Raw genomic sequence first — 21,417 nt, 5'->3', positions numbered from 1 at the left:
CATTTGCCTGTAATGAGAAAATAGCTGGAAAAATATGCAAATTAGATGAAAACCGACACGTTTAAAACGCCGCTTCCGCCTCAAACAGTGGGACACTTGTTGGGAAAACAAAAATACCCATCCAACCACCACCGAAATGCGTCAATCGTCGGTGGAGTTTTCTCCCCAAATAGAGTTGGGTTAGGAAAGTCGGCAGGTTTATTGGTCAAACTCCGCTCAGAATGCAAAGTGTATCTGGTATCTGAACGAAGCGATCGAAAATTGAATTTTGAATAGCATAGGCTGACCATAGAGGGATTGCATTTTCGTTTTGCTTTGCGCGGCCCTTTGTTTTCATTACAAATCCCCAAAGCCCCGTCGAAACCTACGCTTTGCTATATGGTTTTTCCTATATGGCGAACGCATTCAGCGGCGGAAGTTCTTATTTAGGTTTGCTTCCCGCTCCGCTTCAATCTAAGGTTTAATGCCCATTGAAATTCTAATGTGGCGTTGACACCGCCAAATTGTTGATGGCGATGGGGCGCTCCCTTCTGGCTGCACACAACGATTATAATAAAATTCCAACATAATTTTTACAATGGCAATTCCAAGGCTCACATGATCATTAAGTTGGGCTTTGTGCGGCCCAATTTGGGAGGAGTGCCCTTCATTATTGCATTGATTTCCTTTCGACTTGGCTGAAAGTTCAGTCACACTCAAGTGATTCTCTTCTCGGAAACTTACATGAGTCTTACATAACCGGTTCGGGCTTGTATCTCCTTCGTTTTTTCGTATTTTTTGTATTTTCCTCATCTTATTCGCATTTTCGGTTGCTTTGTGGGTAGTTATGATCTGTCTGCTGCTGCTGGAAACTTATCTCAACACTGGCCTGCAGTTTGCTGCGGGTTTTCTCGTAAGATTACAATCGTAAGAGTCATAAAGTATACATTTTAATTAAAGGTTTGATATGTGGGATAGGGCTGTAAAAAGGTGTTTAAAGGGTGAGGATATTGGAGATAAGAATTGGGTTGTGGCTTGGAATCTAAGGGTATGTCAAGGTTAGCTTAGAGAATACCTTGGAACTATGAGAAAAGATTGCACTGACATGCAATAAGAGCCTATACTGCAGATTCTGACAAAGTTTACTAGAACTATTTGGCAAACTTTCACGACCGTTTGGCGCACTTTAGCTAGAAGTTTTTCCTAAAACTTTACCCTGCTGGCGAGTGTAATTCAATAGCCTTCCCATACGGAGTATTGCATTGGCGTCTGACTGATAGCAGTGAGTTTCCACCGGTTGGTGTATCTTGGCAGAAACACCAACAACAGCTAATGGCCAGCAAGTCGTTGAACCGCAAAAAGACAGTGGGACAAGGAGACTCGGATCGCTGGCACCCACGGGTACAAACTCTTTCGCCACAAACTAAGAAGAATTTAATTCAGTTCTGGCAGCCCGAGAAAATGCTGGAATAGTGCCACATCTTTGCGAACGCACACGATGTCTGCTTAGGTGACACTCTCTCGAGCAACGAAAAACACCCATAAATAAGATTGTAATGGATGGCAGCCTCGTGCGAACAATGGTCATCATAATTTTTTCATGTGCTCTGGAAAGAAAAGATGTAAACGAGCTGCTCGGACAATGGCAGATGAGATGAGATTTCTGGGTAACTGGCCAGGAGGAAAACTACCGCTAAGCAGGCTGCCAGGGCCAGGAGCGGGGAATAGCTCGTGTAGAACGAGGAAAAGTAAAAGTAAGCAATTTAATAATTTGTTGCGCCTGAGCGACTGGGAAAGCGGAAAAGAAAAGGAAAAAGTCAGCTGGTCAGTTGGTCAGTGGCCGAAGATCGTAGCTCGAAGATCGCAGTGGATCGTGGAGTATTATTGGCCAGCTGCCTCTGCTCTAATGAGGCGCCTGACCATTCCGAATCGATTTAATTGAAGTCGAATTTATGGGACACAAATGGCATACGGAAATCTGCTTGCCACATTTGTATTTTTAGCGAAGACCCAACCGCAAACGGGAAAACCTCAAAATCGCAGGACAATCAAATGCTCATCATTGACAATCTCACCGCATAAATATTAAACACAAATACGATTCCAATTTTATATTATTTGATTTTATGACCGACCATCAGCCCGGGGAGCAGCTGACAATAATAACAGGAATCCCAGGAAAAATCCCATTTCCCACTGCACTTTCCTTTCATTTTTTCGATGCTTTCTTCCCCAGATTTTCGCCGGTCCATTGTCTTCGGGACTGACACTTCATAAATATGTCATATTTAATAGAGTACAGTGAGCTACCGAGGAAACGGCAAGGAGAGAGTATGTGAAAGAAGCCACCACCCGGAGAAAGGTGTCCTGCGCTGTCCTTGGGCGCTCTCACTTGCCTTCCCCCGGGCCATTGTCAACTTTGATTGACTCGCACGAGCTCAAAAGATCCTTCAGCCGGGTGTCCTTTTTTTGCGCTGTTCTTGATTGAAAAAAATCATATTTGGGGTGGAGAAAATATTTTTTAAGGGACAAATTAAAAGAAAAAATATCGTTTTTCCCCGATCATTGTAAGATGATCTTGGGACAGAGTCATGTCGTAAATTTGACATTTAATCGTCTTGGGATGGGAAGGGAAAAATTTACATTTCCCCAAACTCTCCATAGAGGTCGGGGAAATTCGTCACGATTCAATTCTTATTTAGTAAGCCCATTGAGTAAGGTTAAAATATCCGCTCTGATGTCATAAACAAGATTCACCCAATTCAAATGAAAAGTTTACGCTGCAGATTAGATTGCCTTTGATAAGATTGGGTTGAGAAAATAAAAGAACTCGAAGAATAAGAACGCATATTTCAATTATGACGAAGTTATTCCTCAGCAAAAGAAGGCGCAATATCACTAAAAAGTACTTTGTTATGATGTTAGGACAAGTAATGAATTTTTTAGAAACTATTTTTCCATTTAAAAAGCTAATTAAATTAAATTGCTTTCGGTTTTCGAGTGCATAACTAGCTAATTGCTCTACAACCTCAACTTGCTGTTTGGGAAATTGATTTTACAAATACTTTCGGACTGATAAGACATTACTGTGTACTCTGCACTCCCCTCATTATGGGCTTTTCTCTGTCGAACGATAAGAAATCATAGCTTACTTCTTTATTTGCTTTCTGTTATTATTTTTTATTTTATTACTGCCGCGTGTTTTGCAATTTACTCTTCGTGTGCTGGCATGATAAATGAGTTTCCACACAAGAAACCAATTCAATTCGGCCCCAAAGCTGATAAACGACCCAAAAAGTAACAAAAAGCGTCAACAAAGAAGTCGTCATGTCTATGTATATATTTTTTTTGGTGAAAATAAGAACAAGTTTGGCGAGGAGTAAAAATGGAGTATGGAGATCTGAAGAACTGGCATGAGGATGCTTTATTACCTGAGCGCATAAATCCTTCAGCCAATGACAGCATCCTAAGCAGAGCATCCTTAAGGGATCGTTTAACCCTTTCCCTGGCCGCGGGGCGTGGTCTTTTGAGGGTATGCTTAACCTTCAACTGTGTTTGGACAGTGAATTGAATGAAATTGCTCCTCAATCTAATTTATCAAAATCCCGCACATGTTCCATGCCGAAAGAACGACGAGAATGAGGCAGATCTTCCCATTTACCCATTGGCCGCCATCTGCTCGTCTGCTTGTTTGGATGTTCGCGCATTTGCTAATGATCCGTGAATTTCTGTGTCAATTTGAATTGTTTGTTTTTATTGTTTTATTCCGCCCCCCAAGAGGGAATATTCATACGGATATATATGTGCCTGCACGTGACACTGGGGGAATGCCTAGTACACATTTGACAGATACAGTTTCAGGTACACACCCATCCCATGCCGTACTATACCTTCGTTTTCCATCCCATCTCGGGTTGCGTGACGCTGATGATGATGCCCCAGGGCGAACCTTGAGGTGTCGCAATCATTCGTGCAGAACTTCTCTATGGGTCTCCTCTCCAAAACAGACAACAGTTGGACGAGTGGGTTACTTACCCCTCAGGTGTACAAGTTATTGTTTTGTTTGTTGTGACTGGTAATTAATCGGTAGAGGTAACTGTTTGCCGTAGTTTGTGGGAGTGTTAGGCAAATAATTTGTTTACAAAAGTTCAGGTTTATGGCGCGGTAAATGATTTATTAGGAAAATAAATACGTGATTTTATACCTCTTTTCCCAAACATTTTAGAACATATTATCTCTTAACCTTTCCAACTGCCTCTCCCTTTACTTATTCCCCATTTTAGTTACCTTTTCCTGTCTGCAGCATCCTCCTCCTCTGGTAATCTTGTTTGTGCCATCGCCCTTTTTGCCTTCGAATCATTTGTGGGCTTTGCTAATTTTCTTTGCCTTTGTTGGCCCTGCTCGGGCAGGGGATCAGCAGGAATCGGAAAAGAAAACCATTCTTGTGCAGGCTACTTTTTGCTGGTTGCTGCCAGCAACTTTGCCACCAGTCGCCGTGATCTTCTTTCACCGATCTCTGGGCAAACACAAACGGCGAGCGGGACAAAAAGAAAGTAAATCTCGTTTTTGGAGCAGATGTGCAGAAACGCCAACACCAAGAACAGTCGGGAAGAACAGGAAGAAAGAGGGAATCAAGGAGAGATATATGTATAATAGAGAGGGGGGATCCTGAGATTTATGGCCTGTTGTCCTCCAGATCTCCGGGACTGGACACTGTCGACACGGTCAGCCTACCTAAATATTTTCATAGGTTTTCGTGGGCCAATGCAAATAAGCCACTCGGATCCAAGGGATCCCAACTCGTATCCCAAATATCTGGCTATTCATATTTCTATGAAGGGCGAGGCAAATGGTAAAATATTCCTTTATTTTGGTTATGGCTTATTAAAATCACATTATTTGACCATTAACGGGCATGCCCAAAGTATCAAAACATCCATGAACTGTTTGCCATTTGTGGGATCTAATTAGCGTAAACTGAGGATCGGGGTTGCTTTAAACTGCACTCAAGGTTGGACATGGCAGCTGGTTACATGGTTTTAAGGTTTTACTATTCATATTCAATGATTACACTAAGCCCAGTTGATGTTTTTATCAATTTTCTGGTGGTTTTATGGTGTTGCCAACCATTTGCGGTCATCTTTCAGCTGTATTTGAGTCAAAGGATGGTCGTAAAATCGTATAGGCGATGACATTTCTAACTGCTCCTGGCTGTGGCTACCGTAAACAACTGAATGGCTATAAACATTTTTACGACATTCCGCCGACAATCCTTGGCGCCTCCTGGTCAAATAGAACTGAGGCATACATTTTTCTGGGATGCCTGGCACGCTTCTGGGTGATAAAACTCGGCCTGGTTATTCGGTTGGGTTCAGTTCGGTTACAGCTGCTGTCAGTCATAAAACTAAGCTATCTATATCTTCAAGTTTTGGGTCATAAGGTCACCTGGTGTGCTGTTGGGAAAACATGTTTCCGAGGAGGCTCTCTCCTCTCCGAAAGAAAGGCTGGAAAGGGAAATGAATATTTCATATTGTTCGCTAATTAAAATGCTTAACCCACATCAAGAGCTGTAAGTCCCAAGCCTTCTTATCGCCTCAATGGCAAGAGTGTATAAACACAAACAAACAGAGCTCACACAAAAATAAAGGCAAAACAAATCCCGACCGAAGTGAAAAACCCCTTCGACCAACAAACACGGACACTTTCTCTCCCCTCCGATTTTTGTCGCGGCCCAGAACAAGAAATGCAAATGGAAAAGCCTACGAAATCGAATGTCTTTCGGGTTCCAGCTAGTTTGCATACGTAATTACTTCGGGAATTTTGACAACGATGGCGACATTTGACATGAGTTTGAGTTACGATCCCAACGAGCGATAAAGATAGGATGGTAGTTACAGCGAAGGAAAGGGTTGCCCCGAGGCTGGCGGTTTGAACTTCACACATAAGCCGATCGCCCTGGATCCCTAGTCCCAGGCCGATCGCTATTCCAAACCCTCAGGTGAGACAGTTAACCCCCAGCCCAGTGTCAGACATTTGACATCATTAGTCAAACTTAAAGACGCATTTGTAACTGGCTTGTAACTCCTAAGCGCTTTAGGCTAATGACGAGCCATTAATTAGGCGGGATTGCCCGAGATGTGGCCGGCAATTTGTTACAATTCGAAAGAAACTCCGGGAACCAGTCCACACCGCCATCTTTGATCCGAAAACCATTTCCATTATTCTCCTCCCGGGGCGGAAAAAAAGGCATGCAAATTGCAAAACCGCGCTAATTTTTTACTGCCCATATCGCTTTCAATTGGTCTCAACAGTTCTCTTGCCGGGATTTATTTCGGTGTTTCCAGTATTATATAACAAAAGGCATATTTATTTCGTTTTAATTTGTAATTTTGCGCTCTGGTCAGCAAGGCAAGAGTGCAAACCAGTTGAACTTGTCTGCTCTGGCTGTCCATTTCCACAGCCATCGCCTTGAGACGATTAACAAGCGGCAGGAAAACAAGTTCCCAGCCCTGCGACAAACCCTTGAGACCATATCCATGTCCATGTCCATGGCCATGTCCCTGTCGTTTTCGCTGTCGTTGTCCAGCGGCAGAAGTCCTCGGTGTTTACTTAAGCAACTCTTAACAACTCATAATAGAGCAATTTTCACGTATCCCTCTGCCTGGATCCAGTAAATCATCATTGCCGAGCGAGCGGGAAGCAACCATTCAACTGGTCAGCCATTGTCACTCCTTCTACCCTAAGTTCCCTGGCAATCTGGGTTGCATGAAAGGAGTACGCCACCCGAGAACCCCCTCTTCCCGAAGTGAAATCGATCGTGGGCACTTGGAAATCTAATGGCTCGGGCATGGGTGGCCCTCTCTGCTCTTGGGAAAAGATTTATGGTGGCACCTTAATGGTGTTTTCATTCCGGGCTTAGAAGATAGTTCAACTTGGGCGTGATGTGTGTACACAGAGGTCCTCTGTAGAATCTGCAAAAGCTCAACAGCTGGCCTGGCTTGATATCAAGTTGCCAGGCATTTCAATTAGCTACCCATTTATGGACCATTTCGTAGCCTTGAAGCCCCGAATACCTTAAGTCTGATGGAGTGACTGCGACTTGACAATGAGCTAATTTAAATCAGAAAAGTGTTCGAGCAAACTGACAACTTAAAGGTTCCCTTTACCAAAAAGCAACAGACAATTGCCGAAAATTGAAAAGGAAGCTTCCTGGCAAACATTTGGGCTGTCAATCAAGCGGGAAGGCTAAACATACGCTCGAAGGATGATGTATGTGTTCCCTGCCGAAGGATACATTTGCATAATGATGGGAGGATGGGTTCTCGAGAGCGGGAAACTTTTGGCCGCGACATGTAGGTCAAAGGAAACGGGTTCGTCCCTGCCAAGGGAGATCGCTAATTACGCTGCGTGAACTTGTTTTTTTGTCTCTTAAAATATAACAAACTGAAAGTAAAACCGTTTGGCTAATGACGATTTGATGTTTTCTTACAGATTCCTTTGTGAACAGCCAGGAGTGGACGATTTCCCGATCGGTGCCAGACTTGAGGCTGGGAATCGTGGGTTCCCTGAACTCGGGAAAGTCGGCCCTGGTGCATCGCTACCTCACGGGATCCTACATGCAGGAGGAGTCGCCCGAGGGCGGTCGCTTCAAGAAGGAGGTCTTCATCGATGGCCAGAGCTACTTGCTGCTCATTCGCGACGAGGGTGGAGCTCCCGAAATGCAGGTAAGCCAACTCCTTGGGGTTTGCTTTTTACTCACGGCTGTTCCCCAATGCCTTGAAATATTCATGGGAATGGTAAAATGATGTATTTGCCGGGGGTAGCACTTTGACGGGAAAGTTTCCTGTGCCGTAGACAAATAAATTTTCCCTTATCATCTTGTAAATATTTGAATTGAGGTCAACGTGGGATCAACTGGGAGAAATTCTGGGGGTTGTTGCTGGGCTAAGTTGCCCTCTACTGGGTTTTTATTTATCAATATAATGTGATTGAAACGCTGAGAACTCGAGCCCAGAACTTTCCTTTGTGGCTCGCAGTCATATTCACAGTTCCTGGCAACCAATTACCCAAGTTTGGGCCACTCCACTTTCCTTTAGTAGCAATTTTCCTCTCTTTTTGCGCCAAAGTTTGCCTTGACTGGACGTTGGGGAGTTGGAGTTTGGCCGGGTCACCAGGCATGAGTCAACGGCAATCGAACTCCGACCTTTGGCAGCCGAGACTTTGTCGCAATGCCAGATAAGCGATTACAACGTGTCTAGTTTTTGCTGGTAGTTGGCCATTATGTCAGAACGTGATGCAGCATCCTCGGCAGCGTCATCATCTCCTGGCCGACGGCCAGGACTCGATGGACCCCAGAGCAAAATACTCGTGCACAAAACACACAATGCCGGCGAGCTCTCAGTAGATTGCCAACCCTTGGGCAATCAAAAAGTTCCTCCAGCCCCCCGGATTCGCAACCGAATGCAATTGAATTCGTCTTTTGTCAATACGTATATGTATTTATACCCGAGATTGGGTAGCGTAATTAAAGGCAACTTAACCACGGGCTATTTACATTTGAACACGGGGCCTTGACTCATTGATTCCCCCGAGGCCTCTGCGGCTCAAGGAGCTTTTGTTCGGCCCTCGGCTTTGATATATGTATGTGCAAGTTGTACTTTCGCATTTGCATTTTCGCAATTGCAATTTTCGCTACCCCCGAACCCCTGCTCTCGATGGCCAAAGTTCCCCAGGCCCTGTGCGCCTGCGGCTTAAAGGGTGAAAGTGAGGATTATAAATTTTAAGCTGCTTTTGCTTTTCACTAGTCTCTCTCGTTTTTTATTTGCGGTTCTATTTACAGGACTTTCGGATGGCGTAGGGCGGGGTGGTCTAGCCGTAGCTAGGGGGTTGCTTAGAAAAAATGTGCCTGACACGCGACCCTCGAAATCCCAATAATATCCCTATAATCCTCGCTTTAGCCCCGCTGACTGACAGTCTTTCACTATTTGCCATATCCCGTTGTTAGCGATTCTTATTCAAATTTGCTTTTTTTATTTTCATTCTTTTTAATTATAAGTTTGGAGAATTTTCGCAAGTCAAGCAGATGATTGACCTAAATTATCGTCGGGATGAATAACAAAGGATTATGGCTTAAAAGGTTCCAGGGAACAGTTGGCTGGGAACGGTTTGGGAGTAACTGTTTTAGAGTCACTGCGTTTTGAGGGAACACTTTGAAGCTAGCAAAGTTTGACATTACCATGATTACAGTTTGAGAGCCACTTGGAGTGACACATTCCATAAAGAATGTTTTCCACTTCACTGCTCTATATTCTCGCGTAATGCAACTTTCTCCCGATGCATATTACACAATCGCTGCATGTCAAACTGTCAATCAGCCCTTTCACTTCAGTGCACAAAACTCCAGTGGAACACCCACTTTCGATTCTTTCGTAATTCTTTCCAATTCACAAAATCAACTAATTCTATACCACTTTCCTTGGCCATCTCGTGTCAGTCACATCTTTATGGAACATAATAAACCCATATTTCACAGGCGAAATAACCCTCATTTGTGTCGGACTCGGCACAGAAGTTACGCCAAAAGTAACCGAAACAGGGGGAACCCACCCAGAATGGGAACCACCCGGAAAGTCCCACCCTCGCAGGAAAAGCAGTCGCCCGACTTTGGATGAAATCACTCATTCAATGGTCGACTCGTCGCCACTCTGTCGCATTTGTAGTTGCTTTTTTCGGTCTCCCCAGCGAAGGATATCATTACCATAAACGAGACGCGAGACGACGACAAGAGCGACAACAATATTGCATACGACCAGGAATGGTCGATTTCTTATTGTTACAGCCAGCGAAAAGGGGGCTGTACACTCGCGGCCAGGGAGTTAGGAAAATTTGCTGGAATAAAATGTTTATTATTATAAGTAGATGTGGATTATACGTAAAATATCTATTATGATTATGATTAATATAAAAATTTGATTCAGTTAATAAAAACAAAAAAAATCTTGAAAACACGGATTTAAAAAAATATTTCACATGTAAATCGATGTCTAGTTTTAATAGCTTTTATAGTTAAAATTTAAAAATGTTTAAAATTGTATTTTAAAAAATTCCACACCTTTTACTGCTAAGATAATGAAAATACCTTAAAAACCGTTTAGTATTATGTATCATATTTATGATATTTCATTTGAAGACTGCCTTAAAAGTAGTTAAATAAAATAGCTATAATACAAATAGCTTCAGAAGACTTTCAAGGATACTTTTAAAATATTAATTTAACTCTAAAAATTGTATAGTAAATATTAGCATTTTACTATTTTGTTGACCCTCGATGTCCTGCTTACATCTGCAGTTGTTTTTCTTCGTCATCAGCATACACATGTGCAGTGAGGACCCCCACCACACACACACACACCCCCCCTATCGAGTATCTGTGTGAGCTCGAGCCTTTCGTCGCCATTTGGTGCAACTTTTTTGCGCTGCTGCTTCGTTTTTGCTTTCCTGTTTCCTCTGCATACATTTTCACAACAAATCATAAAAAGTGGCAATGATGGCGGCGCCAAGGGGTGCCGGGGGTGGCTTTTTTGGGGGGCAGCCAGCCCAACCACCCACCACAACACAACACAATGCACACAGCAACACAGACACAGTCACAGGCACAGACACAGGCACAGACGAGTGTCCTCGTTGCCAGGACATTCTAGCAGCCAGTTGTTTGTCGACTGGCGTCGCGTGCGGGCGGCTTTTTTTCACTACTGCTGGCGGACTGCTGCTCCTGTCACACAGGATAACAGGCTAACCACCGGAGTCGAAAGCCCCAGCAACAACGCCTCCATGAGAGAGTTACATAAATAATTCAGGCACTTTGTCACAGGTAAAATGCCTGCTATGCCCTGCATTATTAATTGATTCGAACCGAAGGACAGTGCAATCAATATTAACTGGAAAACTCCATTTACTGCCGTCGCCTTCGATGGGAATCCTGCGCAGAAACGGCCAAAGCCTGTTTACATCCCATATAAAAGTTCATTATCCTGCCGAACTGTTTGTATGTGTATCGGGGGGCATACAAAAATCATTAAAAAGTTTAACACACGCCTGCCTGGCGAGCGGAGTGAAAAGAAGGCTTCAAGTGCTTCATTAGCGACTTTCTCAAGTGTTTGTGTCGAGTCCTTCGCAGTCCCGGCTGAAATGTGAAAACAACTCTAAAGCAAACTCCTTCGAAGAGGCGGTACTGGCTATATGCGAGGCCATTGTTTTGCGCGCTTCCGCCAGACGCCGTATTTTGTTTACTCCCCATCCCGTCGCAGCCGAGTCCAAGTCATTCCTCCCCAGAATCCCTCGCAAAGTCAAGGACTCCAGGCGTCCCAAAACGCTGTGTGCTTTCGCAGGACTCTCTTTGTTTTCAGCTTCCCAAGGCAACCCCTTCCTTATTTCATCCTATAATATGGTATTTTTTCGCTTTTTCTTACAGTTCGCTGGCTGGGTGGATGCGGTAATCTTCGTGTTCAGTCTGGAGAACGAGGGCAGCTTCAACACCGTCTACAACTACTATACGAAAATGGCGCATTTTCGGAATGGCCAGGAAATACCCATGATACTGGTGGGGACGCAAGGTAGGTCAACTAGTTTAAATATTGTATAATATTGAGTATTATTAGGTGCCACATGTCTACTGCCCCTGTTGACAGAGGTGCGGCATAACCTTTTTATAATTCATTCAATTCAATTCAATTTTTTTATAATTATTAATTTTTTCCCTTCTCTATCTTTTAGATGCCATCAGTGAGCGCAATCCCCGCGTGATTGACGACACCCGCGCCCGGAAATTGGCCAGCGATCTGAAGCGCTGCTCCTACTACGAGACCTGCGCCACCTATGGCCTGAATGTGGAGCGTGTCTTTCAGGATGGTGAGTCACCCAGTCCATAATCTGATTCCCAAATAGCTAACACACTTTCCTTCACCTCTTACAGCCTGTCAAAAGATCCTCTCGCAGCGCCTGCCCTTGCCACCACAAGTGCAACCGGCGAGACCGACAACTCCGCAGGGCAATCGCCTGGGATTGGCTCCTTACCAGGCGCCCACCAATGGACAACGTGGCCAGCAGCAGCTGCCACTGCGAATGAGCGCCGACTTCGCCCAGGCGGAGCAGAAGCTTTGGTCCCTGCAAGCGTCCAGCAGTTCCACCACCAACGAGAACAACAACATCACCAAATACAATCCCGGAGCGGCCAGTTCGCTGCAGGGCGACTGCTCCCAGGTGCAGCTGCGGGATCCACGTGATCTGGCGCCACCGCCGGGCAAGGAACTGCCCACACCCACCTCCACGCCCACGACGAGCCGCAAGAGCCGGCGGCGATCTAACCTGTTCATCCCATCCTCGTCGAAGAAGGCGGACAAGGAGAAGGAGCCGAAGAGCAGCGAGTTGGGCAGTGGACGGTCCATTCCCATCAAGCAGGGCTACCTGTACAAGCGCTCCAGCAAGTCCCTGAACAAGGAGTGGAAGAAGAAGTATGTGACGCTGTGCGATGACGGCAGGCTCACCTATCATCCCTCGCTGCACGACTACATGGACGATGTGCACGGCAAGGAAATCCCGCTGCAGTACGTCACCGTGAAGGTGCCGGGACAGAAGCCTCGTGGCTCCAAAAGCATCATCACGAACAGTGCGCTCACCAGCTCCCTGATGGTCAATGGCCAAAGGGCCCAGAACACGCTGAGCGATGGCATCGGTTGCCTCACCCTGGCCAAGGACAATCAGCGCAAGCTGAGCGAGAAACTCTCCCTACTGGGAGCCGGATCCGGAGCAGCTGGCGGCGGTGGGGAGCCACTGAAGTCGAACAGCTCACAGCAGACGAGCGGGGACGAGGGCATAGCCATGTCCAATTCAAATTCGCAGACTTTTATCGCCGGCGAGGCGGCCAATAAGCTGGAGGCGCAGACGCCGAATGTCAAGAAGCGACATCGCCGCATGAAGAGCAGCAGTGTGAAGGCCAACGAGGCGGACGACAACGATGGCTACGAGTTCTACATCGTATCGCTGGACTCCAAGCAGTGGCACTTCGAGGCAGCCAATTCGGAGGAGCGCGACGAGTGGGTGGCGGCCGTCGAGCAGGAGATCTTCAAGAGCCTGCAGAGCATCGAGAGCAGCAAGACCAAGCAGGCCACCAGCACGGATCTGGCCGCCATGCTGGCCATCCGCCAGCGGGTTCCCGGCAACGGACTCTGCGTCGACTGCGGAGCGCCAAGTGAGTTTACCCCCTATGCTCTTACTTTTATTATTACTAATTATTAATTTGTTATTTCTCCAGATCCTGAATGGGCTAGTTTGAACCTGGGCGTACTCATGTGCATCGAGTGCTCGGGCGTGCATCGTAATCTTGGCTCGCATATATCCAAGGTTCGCTCTCTGGGCCTGGATGACTGGCCGTAAGTATATTTAGATATGGTAATCTTCTTCAATCATTCTACAATATGGTTTTCTCTACCACCAGATCCCCGCATCTCAGTGTGATGCTGGCCATTGGCAACAGTCTGGCTAACTCCGTGTGGGAATCGAACACGAGGCAACGGGTCAAGCCCACTTCGCAGGCCAGTCGCGAGGAGAAGGAGCGATGGGTGCGCAGCAAGTACGAGGGCAAGGAGTTCCTCACCCCGCTGGGCAATGGATCCTCAGCGCATCCCAGCCCGAGTCCGGGTCAGCAGCTGATCGAGGCTGTGATTAGGGCGGACATCAAGTCGATTGTTTCGATCTTGGCCAACTGCCCGTCGGAGGTGACCAATGCGAATGTGAGCGCCAGGGATGTGCGCACTCCCCTGCTACTGGCCTGCGCCATAGGCAATCTGGCCATAGCACAGCTGCTCATCTGGGTAAGTTAACCGGGCAACCATAAAAATTGGATTGGTTAATAATGAATTCTCCTTCCCTTTTCCAGAACGGCGCCAACATCAAGCACACGGATCACGAGGGTCGCACCTGCCTGGCCTACGCTCGAGCGGCACAATCTCTGGCCACCGCCAAGTCCATCAAGGCCGCTGCGGCTGCGCAGGCAGGCACCACGATTCCGGCGCCCGCTCCGCCCACAAACGGTGGCATTCCTGCGCCCCAGTACAACGTGGAGGACACGACGGCGCTGGTGGAGCTGCTCGAGGGACTGGGCTGCCCGGAGGCGGCTCCCCTGACGGCCAGCGGCACCTTGCCGAGGAGACGCGACACGCTGGGCACGCCCTACGAGAAGTCCGTGTCGGGTGTGATCTGAATTAGTTAAAATTAAAATAAGAATAACGTGAATTTTTGTAGCAATTGTACAATTCATTAGATTTTGTTGTTCGTAACGGAATTAGTTTAAATTCGACGAAAAATTGTAGAGCGTTTAGTGTGTTAGGTTTTAGGAATGTTGTGCAAATGTGTTTTATATTATTATTATTTGGCAGGCGTTGAATGGAAATTCACAAGTTTTATTTATGTTTTTTTAGTTTGTTTAGTTTGTAAGCCAACAAAAAACCTGTACAGCCTTGTTGTAATCTCAAGTGTATAATTTATTATTTTCGTAATACGTATTACCTACTATTATTATTGTTTTTATCATGTGCAGGTTTTTATATCGTTTGCAAAACAATTATTTAGTAATATTATCTAGTAACTCTGGATAACCATCAGCAGATTACAAAAAGACTTCACGAAAAAAGAAAAAAACATACTTATACACCCTTAACAATAGATAAAAGCTGATGCAAATTATACGTAAAAACGAAATGAATCTAAGATTAAAGCCAAAAACAAACTTATGCTAAACAATATACACGAACATATATCTATTATATACATAAATAGTTGAAATTGCTTGATAATCGGTTTAAACAAATGAACACGCCCAAAATGTAGCTTATGCTGAACCAACCTCACAAAATTCTTTGCTATATAAATTCCGACAAAAAAGAACTCGTTTAACGGATTGTACTAAAGAAAGTAAGCTTCTGATGGTATAAAATTTGAGTAGACAAAAAATTAATTGAAAGTATTTCAAACCTATTATACAAATAGTTATAAATCAATCTATAAATATTACTATATGTATACACCCCCCTATATTGTGTACGCTATTTGTACGAATTACAAACCACACAACGTGACAAACTCAATTTAATTGGAAGGAAAAGTAGCACACAAAAATCACAAAAAAAAAAACAAAAGAAAAACCCTTCAATAAAAATCTATTAAAAATTTTAAAATTGTGGTTTCAAGATAACTTGGGGCCTGTTTTGGCCAGGGTAGAGCAATAGAGTTATTGGGTCAACTCGTTTTTTACAATAATATCGTGATTTTACAAACCTCTTTGTTTATTGGAAACAACAATATTTTTTATCGGAAACATCGATGATTTTTTTTTTAGAATTTTCCCATTTACAAAGACAACATAGTTTTGGTCGGGCGCTTTATTTATCAAACAAAATCTAACAAGCTTTCAAATTTGGAAACATTTAAATGTTGTAGAATTTTGTTACATACGTGCGGCATTTTTCCTTTATTCTTTGCGGGAAATTGCAATGTGTGTCCCACAAGATATACTTTAGTATAGACTGCATTAAAATGTAAGTTTATATATATATTTATATACCATGTAGTTTGTTTTTGTAGAGAAGATCACGCGGATTGCCTAGTCAGAAGCGTGAAAATTTAAATTTACTCTGTCTGCCAAACCGAGAACGAAACACAATTGTAGGAAATTCCGAGCGGGTTTTGGAACCGTGTTCCAGCTCGACGCAGGAAAGGCGAAGTCTTGAATGCGGGTTGGTACATCAAGCAATTAGCGGACTATAATGTTGATCCGTCCTGTTCGCCGTCTCTTCATTCCGCTCACCCTTCTTCTAGCTGCTCCACGAAGGTCTCCTGTCCGTGAACCGCTCAGGCCTCGCCTGCTGTTATCCTGAAAAATTGTTTTTTTTCGGTTTTTTCCATTAGTTTTTTTTTGTGGTGTTGCCGTTGCCATTTGTCCATTTAAAATTAGCTGGGAGGTCGTCATCATTTTAGCCATCGAGTTGAAAGTGAACGATTTTGATTGGTATTTTGTTTTAGTTTGGTCTAAACACAACAAGCAAATTCCACGCAATGCTGTTGCTGCATGGGCTGGGCTGGGGGATCATGCTCCCGCTGATGGTAACAGTTTCACTTTGTTTTTGGGGAAAACACGGCCACAACCGAGGCTGCAGCAGCGATTGCTGGTTTGGTTTTGCCGTCGTCCACGGCTTTCGTTAACTTTGGAACTCCATGTCGATTTGTGATTGTACAGAGAGAACACGCTCGCACCCTTTTCTTTAGCTTGCATTGCATCTGGTCTGCAGTTGCCTTTGCCGCCTTAGCGCCCGCTACCGTTGCCACTCCTCTTGGACCCGTTCATTTTTTGTGGGCCTTGAATTTGGCGTAGAAGCTCTGGATCTGGGCATAGCGGACGGGTATAGAGTCCAGGATGCCGGTGTAGCTGAAGTTCTGCTGCTGGCGGTTCTTCTCGTGCAGATTATCGCCGGACAAGTACGTGACCACGCTCTTCTGCAGCTCGCTTACGTGCGGATCGGCATGATTGGCCACCAGGTGATTGCAGAACTGAGCAATTTGAAGGAAAACCGAGGCGTCACGATCTGGGAGGGGGAAAGGCAATTAAAAGAACATTAGTTAGCACATTCTTTTGCGATAAACATTCGCTAAACTCACCCATCTTGCGAGATATCTTCAGCAGGGAGAGCGGCTGGCTTTCGTTATCGCGCTGGGCACGCAAGTGCCTATTGCCCTGCTTAAACTCCTGTTCCAGCCAACGGATGACATGGCGGACGTTCTCGCTGCGTTTCTTCAAGTCATCCAGCTCATTGAGCACTAAGTGGTAAAAGATAATCGATTAGCATGTGGAATTTCTCCTTGGGTGTAGGTTGTTTTGACACAAAAGAAAACAACAAATTAAGGAGATAAAAGTATAATAACAAAAATGACCTTGCAGAAAAAAAAAATTTGATACATATAATACATCTGATAGTAAAATAATTTGACATCTCCGGTTTGATTGTTATACAAATGTCACTTTCTTTAAGGCGACATTTCCTAGCATTGTGCAATTGTTGCCTTCCACTTCGATGATTTTGTGTCAAACCAATCGACCCACCTTGCGGTTGGCGCACTCACCTGCATTCGGTATGAGGACAATGCACTTCTTGGTCCTCACCAACGACTTGACTATGCCATTGTATTCGGTCAATGCCTTCGAATCGACCACAACGAATGGGGACATCACCACGTGTGCGGGACTGTCCCGCAGCTCCTCCTCCAAAGTCTCCACCTCGTTCTGCAGCCAGAGTTTGCCCATGAGCTCGCACTTCTTTGACTTGGCCTCCGAGCGCTCCTCATCCGCCCCCGAGCTGGACTGCACATTCAGTTTCTCGATGACGCTGTTTGTGGTTGTGGAGGCGGATGTTCCTCCGGCTACAGAGGTTCCGGTGGCGCTGGCTATGACCGCAGCCGCCTTCTCGGCATTACGATTTCGTAGGTAACCCTTGCGCGGCACCTTGCGACATTCCTCCACGGTGTCCTTCTCCTCATTGCTGGTGTAGCTCTTGCGGACGATGCCGTTCTTGCGATCTGAGTAGCGTCGAGTGCGTCCTTCATTCCGCTTTGTGCGGTTGGTTTTCGGAGCGGTACGACGCTCACGGCGTCGGGATCCACCGCCCTTCTTCTCCTCGCGCTGTTTCTTCTTCTGGGTCTCGGTGAAACGACGTGTCTTGACGCAGAATCTGTAGTTAAACTTCTTCTGCTTGCAAATGAAAAAGCCGAAGTCGACCATCTTGAAAATACGGAGTATGGATTCCTCATGGGAAGTAACGCGCTCCCGAATAATGGTTTCCCAGTCCAGAGTGATCTGGGTGCTCTGGAAAATGTCGAAATTCTTGAAAGCAAAGTCCTCGGTTAGAGGAACATTGGCCCGCACATCGAATAACTCGACCAGGGAGTCACGCACATTGGCGGTGGTTAGGAGCTCGCGCTCAAAGTAAACCTTTCTGGTAAAGACGTCGATGTTGCAATAATTGAGCAGCTTCATTATCTTGTGCACAAACTCCGGATTTGAGTGGTAGCAGCCGATGAGAATCTCCGGGTTGATGCGAAGCCAGTCGAAGAGCATTTTCAGGGCTCTTATAGTGGGCTCATTGTGCAAACAGTCGATTATTATGTTCGGATTGATCTTCGTGTACTTGTTGCGGTACACCAACTTCTTGGGCGGTTCTGAGAAGCTGACGGGCGGAGGCGCAATCTGCACGCCTTCGACCGGCTTGGTTTGGGCCTCCTCGGCGCTCTTAAAGTTCAGCTGCAGCACCTCGAAGCTACGAAGCAGCTCCTCGGAGTCCACCTCCTGTGAGTTGGATCTACGCTCTGCTTCCTCCGGATACACGATTTTCTCCTCCTCGATAACGATGTCTTCGTTGTCAGAGTACACTACTCCGCTGACTCCTCCACCGCCGCCAGATTTGCGCTCCTTCTTGTTGTAAGAAGCTGAAAGGCAAGGTCAATTATTATTATTATTATTCGGGACAAAAGTAATAAGCTATAATGGCTCACCTGCTTCATAGTGCTCCTCGGCACAAGGCTCGCCAGGATCAGCCGCATCGATGTCACTGAAGTCGGTGTCGAAGTTCGAGCTAAGATCAGTGTAGTCCTCCTCGTCGCTATAGAAGTCCGTGTCCAGTTCGCTCTCGCTGTCATAGCAGGAGCTGTCGTCCGACTGGGCGATCTTGCGACGCCTTCGGCGCAGACGCATTCCACGTCGCTTGCTCTTGCAGGACAGCGGTGTCTTAAGGTCCGACTCCTTGGCTTCATCGCTGGAGCGCGTGGAGACAGCCTCACCATTCTTGTCGACGTCAGCCACCTCTTGGGTCTTCGCCTCCTCGCCAGAGTGCTGGCTGTCGCGGGAATCGGAGCTGCAGTCCTTGAGGGAATGCGGACGCGGAATCACCTTCTTGTCCTTTCGCTCACACTCGCCAACTGCTGCCAGCCAGTTCTTGTACTCGTTCCGAGACTTGCGCACCACCGTGTCAAACTCCTGGAAGCGCTGCTCGTACTCCGCCTGGAAGCGCTCGTTGTCTTGGGCGCGGGCCAGGATGGTCTGCTCGATGCTGACAATGCAGGCGTCCATCAGATCGGAGCAGGCGGCCACCAGGAAGGCGTGCAGAGAGTACACCTTTGGTGAGTTGATCATCTTTAGCTTGGACAGGCAGAAGAACAGAATGGAGACAATCTTGAAGATGCTCGGCTCTGGAACGCGCAGCTGCTGGGAGCAAAGGATCTTGCGCAGATCGATCAGCACGCAGTGGCATAGGGCGTTGAAGTCCGGCACCTCCTTGTCGAAGAAGAAAATGTCTACTATCAAGTAAAATCGAGCGAAGAAGTCTTCGATGCTGAAGTCCAGCTTCTCGGGATCCATCTGCTCCAGATATTCGGTGTGCTTGGCAAACAGCTTGTTCAGATTATTCTCGCTCAGTTCGAATGGTATGATGCACACGAGGGAGTACAAATAGTGGTAAGTGGAGTCCAAATCATGGTTCTGCCCATAGTACAGCGTTCCCAGCTGGTTCTGGGCCATGCCAATAGCCGGATTGAGCTTAAAGGCCTCCAGATAATACTTGGCTACCTGCTCCTTGCTGATGCTCAGCTTGCTGTCGATGCGAAAGTCTAGGAAATAGCGATGCAGATCGCCCAGGCTGAGCAGCGATGAGTGTATGGTGTCCAGGGCGAAGGACACTGCCTCCAGGCTCTTGTCAACGGCCTGAGTGCCCGAGTGCGACAACTCCTTGTTCTCGCCGATCATGTCGCTTATGTAGCCATCACTAATGATGGAGAAATCAATCAAATACTTGAGGTCCAGGTCGTAGATCTCCTCCATGCGTGCCGAGAGACGCTTGTAGTTGAAGATGCCGGCGCAAAGGAAGCGCTCCAGCTTCTGCATGTTCTCCTGGACGGTGGCCGCATCCTGGCCCTGCTTGTGCCAGCTCTTCTTGACGAAGGCGATGAACTCGTAGTAGCCACGTCGCCACATCACCTCGCGCACCTTCTTGCCCACCGACTGGTAGTCCTTGAAGATGATCTGCTTGCACAGCTGCACGAGCAGCGAGCGCTTCTCCTCGATTTCGTGCTGGAACAGCTGGCCCACCGTCTGGACATTCTTCTTGGCGTCGTCCAGCTGCTTGGAGGCGGTGTACAGGGATCTGAATGGTGGGATTCAGATATGGAAGTTAGTGGTGTCTCTTACAGAGAAGCTGGTGACATGCAGAAACATGATTTCCTGCAGGGTTAGCCATGACTCCTGGCAGGTATAGTAACCGCATGGCTTGCAAAGTGCGTTTTCTTACCTGTAGAGATCCTTTACCTCCTGGCTGAGGGTGCAGGTGCCATTGCCGGGTTCCAGGCCGCGACATCGATTCGTGCCGCCATCCATGGCGCACTCGCTTGAGGCATTCGACGATCCGCCCGAGCTGAGTGTCGCCTCCATTTCCAGAGGTTCTGAGATACTACGAGAGAGATGTGTAAATATATTACTATCCACAAGAAATGTATTCTGACTTCGCACAGCTGGCAGCTCTTGGGGAGAGTAGACGAAATCGCGCCCACTAGATGCTTGTATTCTCCAGCTGTTTCTGGAACTGAGATCCCCCAACTTTTTGCTGACGAATTGTTTTTCGAAATAAATTTCTCGACTTTATGGCACGGCTGCCTGTTGTTATTGTTGTTGTTTTTGTTTTCCTTTCAACTGGTGACGCACACGAACACATGCGCATTTGGGGTTTTTCAGAGTGTGTGGGAGTGTTCGCCTGTGTTTGTATGTCGCAGTTTCGTTTTATTGAATAATCAATTAAACACACACGCACGCACACCTCTTGCCACTGCTCTGGTATTTTCGATACTGCAGCTGCGGTTGCGAAATTGCGGATGCACTTTTGCTCCTCCTGGGATTCTGCACTCAGGTAGCATGCGGTGACGTTGCTGCGCTGTTTACCTGTCCCATTTCCTTACCTTTTACTCGATTCAGTGGCTGTTGCGTTGTGTGTCGTTCTGCAGAATTTCACGTTTTCGCTCTTCCTTTGTTGAACAACAAAATGGCGCGTGCACGGTCAGACTGCGCAGCCCGAAGTGCCCCACCGCGTGGTATGATGGAATGCCCTTCAATGAGGTTTATAAAGCAGGAATGCTGCTCGAATGAGCGCGGAATATTTTAGTTTTAAATTCTAAAAAAGGGAACAGCAAAAATTTCAAGTGAAACTCAGCTGGTAACCTTTGTTTTGGCATTTTTTGAATTGAACAACTTTCATGCGGTCTGATCGTGTACTTCTGCTCACACTTTTCAGTGTTGGCTAACGAGCTATCGATGACTGCGAAATATCGATTACGTTCCTATCGGAGGGCTTTTTG

The 21,417-nt window shown here is 46.3% G+C and overlaps 2 protein-coding genes across 4 annotated transcripts in view; one reads left to right on the top strand and one right to left on the bottom strand.

Annotated features, from left to right (window-relative positions):
• The window catches only part of LOC108032546 (centaurin-gamma-1A), a 55,778-nt gene extending 40,569 nt beyond the window's left edge, over positions 1-15,209 (top strand). For 2 of the 3 annotated variants that reach the window (XM_017106423.3, XM_017106424.3), the window contains exons 2-8: positions 7,471-7,703; positions 11,450-11,591; positions 11,752-11,886; positions 11,951-13,225; positions 13,289-13,406; positions 13,472-13,847; positions 13,913-15,209. In XM_017106423.3, the coding sequence (XP_016961912.1) occupies positions 7,471-7,703; positions 11,450-11,591; positions 11,752-11,886; positions 11,951-13,225; positions 13,289-13,406; positions 13,472-13,847; positions 13,913-14,236 (2,603 nt within the window). In that variant the 3' untranslated portion in view covers positions 14,237-15,209. Of the gene's footprint in view, positions 1-7,470; positions 7,704-10,689; positions 10,850-11,449; positions 11,592-11,751; positions 11,887-11,950; positions 13,226-13,288; positions 13,407-13,471; positions 13,848-13,912 lie in introns of those variants that run through there. The other variant, XM_050884992.1, reaches the window with a different exon arrangement.
• Positions 15,210-15,398: 189 nt separating this feature from the next.
• Positions 15,399-21,214, bottom strand: LOC108032609 (nonsense-mediated mRNA decay factor SMG5). The gene is made up of 6 exons (XM_017106539.3): positions 21,022-21,214; positions 20,361-20,519; positions 18,574-20,216; positions 17,149-18,507; positions 16,687-16,845; positions 15,399-16,613 (listed from the first exon to the last, which is right to left on the bottom strand). Exons 2-6 carry the CDS (start codon positions 20,498-20,500, stop codon positions 16,372-16,374), a joined length of 3,543 nt encoding a protein of 1,180 aa, XP_016962028.1. The 5' UTR covers positions 20,501-20,519; positions 21,022-21,214; the 3' UTR covers positions 15,399-16,371.
• Between the last annotated feature and the right edge of the window lie 203 nt (positions 21,215-21,417).

Source organism: Drosophila biarmipes, chromosome 2L (assembly GCF_025231255.1).
Source record: "Drosophila biarmipes strain raj3 chromosome 2L, RU_DBia_V1.1, whole genome shotgun sequence".
Lineage (NCBI taxonomy): Eukaryota > Metazoa > Arthropoda > Insecta > Diptera > Drosophilidae > Drosophila > Drosophila biarmipes.
This window is presented reverse-complemented; position numbering and strand designations above follow the sequence as displayed.